The sequence below is a fragment of the Orbicella faveolata genome, unplaced genomic scaffold, assembly GCF_042242905.1.
Source record: "Orbicella faveolata isolate gen_17 unplaced genomic scaffold, um_ofav_v1 contig_46, whole genome shotgun sequence".
NCBI classification, from domain to species: Eukaryota; Metazoa; Cnidaria; class Anthozoa; order Scleractinia; family Merulinidae; genus Orbicella; species Orbicella faveolata.
In genome coordinates this window covers 816,900-825,000 of record NW_028301576.1, presented here as the reverse complement: position 1 = coordinate 825,000, position 8,101 = coordinate 816,900, and the positions used below count along the sequence as shown (strand labels likewise).

Below are 8,101 nucleotides of genomic sequence, written 5' to 3'. Positions count from 1 at the left end.
AAAGACCGCCCATTAGCGTTAGCTCGTAAACCAGCAGTGGATGAAGCATTGAGAGAGCTAGAAGCTGAAGGAGTTATTGAGAAGGTAGCTACTAGTGAGTGGGCTGCTCCAATCGTGACTCCTGTGAAGAAGGAGGGCAGTGCAAGAGTGTGTGGTGATTTCAAGGTGACCATCAATCCACAGTTGAAAGTAGACGAGTACCCTCTTCCCCGCATTGATAATATTTACGCCAGCCTTGGTGGGGGTACATTGTTCAGCGTCCTTGACCTGCGTAACGCTTACGTTACGGTTGAGGAGCACTCCAGGCCATTCCTCACCATTAACACAACCCGCGGTTTGTACCAGTACCAGCGTCTTCCTTATGGTGTGGCTTCAGCGCCAGCCATCTGGCAGCGGGCAACTTTGAACACTAGTGGACTTACACTAAGTACATTTACTTAGTGAACTCAATTTAGTTCAGGGGCCGGTAATGTAGCGACTAGAACTTTCTTTTCACGTTTCTCCGTGACCCCAAGGAATTATGCAACCCACTCTGTAGTACTTAAGCATTCTTCATTATGCGTAGTTTTGTGTTTCATTTTGGTCAGTGCTTCTTAGCACTGAAAGTTCTGCTGGTTTCTACCATGCTTTCCTTAGCTGCTTCTCCCTGTTGTGAGCCTTGAAGTACAAATTCTAGAATTCGAGTCGCCACAGTTTTCCACACATACCTACGATCACTTTTTGTTTCTCTCGTGCTTACGCCCAGCATGATTAAACTTGTGCATTAAAACTGTGAGGGATCCCCAGCAAGGATCCCCAGTGTAAGGATCCCCAGCATTTCCAGAGCTATTATAATTTTTAGCTGACACTTGCTTAGAACTCAGAGCTGGCATCTGCATAGCAACGTTCTGGAGGCTGCCATCTGATTGTAAATGGAGTAGTTGTCCAGTTACAGTCATTAACGAGCTGATGCTAAACAGTAAACTTTGCTTTATATTTTAGTCAGTGACTTCATTTTATACATGTATGAATTAGTCTGTTCATATTTTGCCAATTATAAAGCGGTTACAAATGAAAATCTATTATTTACTGTAAACAATACAACCTCATTTACGCCAGAGTACAGCCTTACACGAGGGAGCTGGTATCTGCCTCAGGTTTAGCCATCTGCTCAATGTAACCCAGAGCCGGCATCAATCGCAAGTGTATGACCAGCTGCTCAATGCACGTCAAAATGACAGCTGAGCTGGTAAAACAGTATCAGTGACTTATGTTGTCTGATAAATTCTCTCAACATCATTCCATAAAAATTCACAAAATACACACTTATCATTCAGCCTTAAAAGTAAAGAAAAATCAGCCTTACGGTCAATATATATTTTACTAATTTCAAAAGCTATATTGCTTAATGAGGATGACTACTTCATGTAATGAATCTTCTCATTTAGATGCAAATTATGATACTTATGATAGAAGTGTGTCATAATTAGTTTCCTTTTCCTACATAAGTAATAACCACATGATTAGAAACTTAAATCAAAATAACTGACGTCATTATGTATTTTGTGAATTTTATGGGGATGGTTTACCCAGCATCCAGAGCCACCTCTTTGCTAGCTGTCATCTGCTCAGTATCAGTCACCAGAGTGCATGAATATTGAAGCACATAATAATATTATGCTTACAGCTGACTGCGGTAGCTTTCACAATTCTGCTGCAATATAATTATCAAAGGGAGCTGGATGGCATCTGCCACAACCCTCAGCTTGAGTTTACCCTTTTCTTGATCCCGTGAATTATTAAGTACTGTAGCTGTGTAATAAAAAAACATAGATATGTTCATTACACAGCCTACCTGCCCAGTGCTACGCAATGCCATTTTATTTGAAACAACTCAATTTGCAGTGACAAACCTCAAAATCAAGGTTTTTAACCCAACAGTCAGAAAGGCACATCATGTTTACAGGCATCTCTATAACACAGAGCTGTGCCCTCGTCAACTATCACACGCTAGAAATCTCGAGCTCACAATCTAATTGCCTATTAGTTTTCTATATTTTGGGGGCGTTTTTAATAAAACAATTTTCCATTTGCGCTTGTTGGGTATGAGATGATAATTGCCAACTCGGTGCTACGCGCCTCGCCCCTCTCATCTTTTAGTATAAATTAATCTACTAGCGTTATATCACGAATGCCGTTGTCTGATTGGCTACGCTACTCACTATCTATTCTGTGATAGATAGTGAGTGGCGTAGCAGTGTGCCCTTCTTAACAATATGACGGTCGCTTCGTTTTCGAAGTGTCTGTGAAGAGGATTTAGATAAAGGTTTGAACGACTAATAGATTCATACGAAAACAATTAGATTATCCGCTTTCGATTGCTACGCGTGATAGTTAACTCGGGCTGCGCCTTCGTCAACTATTTATTTATTTATTTAACTATCATGCGAAAGAAATCGAGAGCGAATAATCTAATTGTTTGATACCCAACACGCGCTCGTGGAATAATTGTTAACTCTGATTTCTCTTATTATTTATAGCAGTTAGCACAATCAAAGGTCTACTATAACCATGAGTATGCTTTTTAACATCTATCAATAATTACATCAAAGAGGCCCTCAGCTCCAAAATCATAAAACTTCAATTATCGAAACCTGTTCACCTTACTTGATATCTTGATATAACAACTTTTAGCAGTTGCCTTAAATAAGAAGTTTGTCGATCTTGAAACTGTAGACATCAGTAATTGACTCAATTGGCTAAAAATAATGAAACTCGATATTTTCTTGTTTTATATCGATGAAATAAAGAAACGTATAATGTCCACACGAAAGAGCGCTGCCCCCGATTCAGCATCGTTCCTTTTGACCGTTTTTCCCGTGTGTGGGAATGACGGTTTTAGTTGTCGACAACTATCGAAACATGACACACATTTGAGCATGCGTGTTGTGTTTTTCGCATGCGTAGTGAACGTTATTTCCTAAGCTCTCGCCTACCTGACTTAGTTTCGACACACCAATGTGTGGAATGCTCGCATCGGACACACTTAGTTGTCGGCCATACCAAAAGACATACTTGCAACAGCAACATAGTTTTATTTATCTTATTATCTATTATCTATATCTATTATTATTGTTATTATTATTATTATTATTATTATTTACAGCAATAATGCAATCAAATATGTAACATAGCACTGAATATGCCTTTTGAACATCTATCAAGTTTTAATCAAAAACATTATTCAACCGAGTTCGCTTTTCCCTTCGAAGGTAGGAGAGACGGAAAAGAGCCCTGGAGTCGGCCAATGGATTCTGTGATTTTTTTGGTCCCTTGATTTTGACCGAATAGAAGCAGATTAAAATTTCGCCTGAACATGTCGGGGAAATTTCGGAAAAGTCTTTCTCAAAAATTTTTTTTTTTCTGTTCGAAATCCATTTTGCTCATTTTGTACCAGCGTTTTTTTGTTTTTTTTTGTTTTTTTTCATTTTGCAATAATTTCCCGGCTTCCTACCTTAGAGGATGAAGCGACGTTTGGAGCTGGAGTGTTCTATTTCTGAAATGGAAACCCCCAGCCACAAAACCCACCACGCGATAGTGCTTCTCAATTGCTAACCTTGTCAATTTGACGAGGGTTTTATTGAACAGGAGCTGACGGAGCTGGATGGAAAGCTTAAAAACATTACAACGTTTAATAACATCGCGTTAATCCATTTACAACTCCACTTAATCTAGTATTTTAAAATGGCGTAACCAGGCAGGCAACTTGAATGACGCTACATATTATCTCTATTACATGTCACGTAGAGCAACTCCAACTTGTCTTTGTTGCTGAGGTCTCAGTTTGCGAAAGAGAGCAAGTAAAGCTGATCTGTACTCTGGCATGCGGATAGTGTATAATATAGGATTTACAAGAGAGTTAGCATAAAATAACACCAACGACGCTTCAGCTAAATGAAAGAGCACTGAATCGGGCGATGAAAGCCATAAATCATACCCGCTTAAAATGACAAGACCAAATATAACATATGGCAAGCTTAATAAGAGAGATACAACAGTCACAATCAACAATGTCGTGGTCAGTTTTGTTTCTCTACTGGCTGCACCATGGTGTTGAGGCTGCGCTCCACAACGGACTTTAATAACAATGGACGTGTAAGAAACAAAAATAATCAAAAGACAAATAAGGAAAAAAGTAGTCCTTAAGTAAACATGATGATCTAATTTACTAAAAAGTCCAAGAAGTACGTAAGTAACTATTACCAGCCCAGCTGTGATCCAAACAACGGCAATTATTAGCCCGTAGAGCCATTTCTTGAGCAATCGATGTTTGAAGGGCCGGTACGTCGCGTGCACCCGCTCTAAAGCAATAATTGTCATGTTTGTTAACGAACTAAGAGGGAAAAAAACCGAGAATGCTTGCAGTATATTCAACGCCCAATTTTCAATTGAACGCCGCGTGAATACATTACAGTATACCCCAGACGAATAGAACATAGTATACCCAGCAAATCCTCCAACTAACATATCTACAACTGCCAAATTTATCACCAGGTACATGCTACGCTTGCGGAGATTACGGTTTCTTATAAAAACAATTATCGTACAGAGGTTTAGCGTTACTATAGCAACAGACTCGGCTAAGCCTACAGTCATCCAGGGTATGCAGTCAGATAAAGACAGCATCTCAAAGCTCTCTCCTTTTCGTATTGGCACTAGAAGTAGTTCAGTACTCGTCTGCCTGTGGAAAGAAGTTAATGCGTATTTTTATTAGGTTCTTTTAGGGATTGCATAAGGCATGTATTTAAAAGGGATGCAAAGTTTATATCAACGTGCAGATTCATTTTGGCATAAAGCACGCGTATTGATATTTATCGGCTTTCGAGGCATTGACAACAGATTTTAATATGCTTGTTGTTTTAAATCTGTCTGATTTTTTTTAAAATGTCTGTTAATTTGTGTGTTTCCGTGGCCAGTCATTCGCTGTACACCCTAAATATCGAAAGCTCATGCTTAAATTTAAGGGAAAATTTGGTTACTGAAATTAGAGACTGAAATATTTACAATATTCACTCCACAAAAACAAACAAAAATTGCTCAAGCATTAAATTTATTGTAGGTTATTTCTTTTTGGCAGCGTATTTCGCGAAATTTCTTGCTTATAGGGACTGCCAAATATAGCTAAAAGAAATCTTTGCCACTGTAAACTAATTTTAAGTGGCTATAAGACAGCGCTTTTATTCTCTCCACAATGTCGTTTGACCTCTCAGAGTAAGCCCTTTTCTCTTCGGCCTTTGTGTCATAAAGAGTACTAATTGTTCTTTTCTTTATGTTATGCTCAAACATTTAAGGAAGAGAGCGCACGGCGATCTGGACCGTCTGAGAATCAAGCTCGCTCAAACATCTAAGTTTTTTGTCACTCTTTTTCTTGTCTTTGGTTTTTTCACTTTTTTTAATTCAGTTACTTAGTCAAACTAAGTTTCAGTTTCAAATTAATCCATGCACCCTTCTCCGGATAGAAGAAAGTTGCCCGACTCTTCTTGATTCTGTATTTATTTCCCTGCTATGACCAAAATTATACATGGAAAAAACTTTCTTATGGTTAACCCTTCCAAAGGATATAAAGTATTGAGGCTTCCGCGACTGAATTGGTTGTGTTTGGTCAGACAACACAGAATTTGGTCATTTCATGTTGCTGTTTTGCGGAGGACGACAAAGAAATGTACCAAGAATTATAACGCACGTGCACAACCACTGTTTTGCTCATTAAACCTTTTGTTTGGTGACGTTCTCGTTGCTTTTGCCGCTGCCGTCGTGTTTTGCGTAAGGTCCCTAATAGTCCAATGCGCCAGACGCGAGCGCCAAAGGGTCGTAGTTTTGAACAAAAGAAGTTGTTTTCACGGATCAAGGAAAGCAAAAGTGAACGGGAAAACAAAACCGCTAGTGCCAGCCAATCAAAATTCTTAAGGCTAAAGAAGGCTTGAAGTCAGTCTTGACGTGGTAACGACACGATCCGCAGTACAGCTTTTTGATTTCGAGGTTGCTTGTTCATAACAACAATTTGAGATGATATCGAGCGTCAATACGTGATAGAACTGAAACCCAAAAGATATTGCCCGCCAGAAGAAACATTTACATTTTGCGAAGTGTTATTGGAGAGGAAAATGGCATCCATAAAAGTTGAAAATTTAATTTCTGTACGGCTTTTCTAGCTATGTTCTTCTGGATCACTTTCTTCTTCCATTTCTTTCAGAATGTCTTTAGTACAGTCATGAAGATCTCTCATCATTAACAAGTTTCTTGTAGCAGTCCGATTTTTTCAGTAGAGAAACGAAGTTCCCCCACAAGATCATTTTGAGGATCTGGATGATCTAAAAGTTTCTGTCTTATTATTAATGATTCATTACAGTTGTAAAATTTGTTAAACAAACCCCTTCGTTTAATTACTTTCGTGAAATCTAACGCCCTTTTATTCATTTTTCTTCTTGAAATCACGATATCAAAACCTCGGAAGATATGGCCAGGCAGAAACCGCAGCGGAATTAAGTACCAATGGGTAATTTCGGAAGCTCTTCTCGACATACCTTGCATAAACAAAAAGATGTAATCGCGGTGCTCATTGTATTGATGTACCAGGTTTTCTAACGGTCATTTTTTTAATGAACACGACAAAAAATCAACAGATTTTGTTCTTTTTATAACGTACTGAACTACAAATGCCAGTATCAAAAAGTTACCAGCTCCCAGTTTGCTTGATAGCTCAGTTGGTAGAGCACTGCACTGGTATCGCAGAGGTCATGGGTTCGAATCCCGTTCAAGACTTAATTTTTTTTAGGCTTTGATTACGCAAGTGGTCAAAAGTTGTGTGTATAGATGCGATAACCAATCACGTCTTCATATCTTTCTCCGCAGTTCAAATATATGAGCTTTCATATATTCACTTGTATCAAAAGAACAGTTGAAACAACTCTCAATCTTACCTTGGTAGAAGCCCTCCTCTTGAATTTATCGTTGGAGGATAAGTACACACATAATAAGATAACTGATATAAAAGAGGAAGTGATCCGCAATCTTTTGTTGCAAATTTTGGTTAACTTTCGATGCGCTCCAAAAGTTCTAAATTGGCGTAGAATCGGTAAAATAATAAGGATAAGGTATCCACTTGATAAGTTGCATTTATTTTCAAACACTTTGATGATCAAAGAGTGAATGTCATAGCATTGTAAAATCAAAGATGATAAAGCTCAGCAGTAAACAGTTAAAGTTCTTTCCAAACTTCAACGAAAACAGTTACCAGAACAAATATTGGAAAGATAAGTGAAAAAAAAGTTGAAACGTCTTCAACTTACCCCACTTGTAAACAAGAAGCTCTTTCTGGTGAATGTTTTTTTGAAAATAGATCTGAATTTTTTTCTTTCTGTTGGGAGAACAACGGGTTTAATAGCTTGAGCGAAAATATAATTTTGAAAGCAAAATACACCTCTATAAAGATATATAGCTAGAAGTAAATAGGCGGTTATTGATGAGAACGTTTCTTTGCTAAAAGTTTGTTTTTCCATTCAATACAAACTGCATTTGTCGGGATGTCTTGTAATCCATTTGTGAACAGCACAAGACGGGTAAAATAACGCGATTAACTTAGAAGTAATTTAACAACGAAAAAAGATTCCTTTTTCAGTGTAGGAAATCGTTGCTCTTTTTCTGGTCCGATATACATTTAGAACGTTGACATGACGTTACTATTGTTACATGTAAGTGCCTAAATAATAAAGATGGAGGAAGAATATGTCGTGTTAGGGTTAAATTTACCACGTAGCCATAACGACTAATGCAATTTGCAGCGCACGAAAAACTTTAAGTTTCCATAGTATTCAATTGTTTCAACTGACCATGATTGTGAGGCTTTATAAAAGAATAATTGTAAAATATTGAACACAAAGAGATAACAAACCCTAGTGGCGAAACAGCGTTCTTTCAGTCAAAAGAATCATATCTAATTACAGTAGACTTTACCCAATGTCCACAAGCTCATTTCAACCTACCTTAAGAGCAACTTTAGATCCTGGTAAGTAGTCTCAGAGTAAATGAAAACCAGTCAAACTTCAAAGAGAGATATAATCTT

General features: G+C 38.0%; 1 protein-coding gene across 2 annotated transcripts; it reads right to left on the bottom strand.

Annotated features, from left to right (window-relative positions):
• Positions 1 to 3,096: 3,096 nt before the first annotated feature.
• On the bottom strand, positions 3,097 to 8,101 carry LOC110051684 (pinopsin-like). 2 transcript variants are annotated; one of them, XM_089278234.1, is made up of 3 exons: positions 8,022 to 8,101; positions 7,329 to 7,396; positions 3,097 to 4,720 (listed from the first exon to the last, which is right to left on the bottom strand). In XM_089278234.1, the coding sequence occupies exon 3, from the start codon at positions 4,663 to 4,665 to the stop codon at positions 3,772 to 3,774; it is 894 nt and encodes a 297-aa protein (XP_089134360.1). In that variant the 5' UTR covers positions 4,666 to 4,720; positions 7,329 to 7,396; positions 8,022 to 8,101; the 3' UTR covers positions 3,097 to 3,771. The 2 variants fall into 2 exon arrangements, with proteins under 2 accessions (XP_089134360.1, XP_020613401.2); XM_020757742.2 differs by lacking the exon at positions 8,022 to 8,101 and having other exon boundaries at positions 7,329 to 7,803.

What these genes read in the sequence shown, in the direction of transcription:
- LOC110051684 (XM_089278234.1), bottom strand. Translation starts at nt 4,665, where the DNA reads ATGCTGTCTTTATCTGACTGCATACCCTGGATGACTGTAGGCTTAGCC.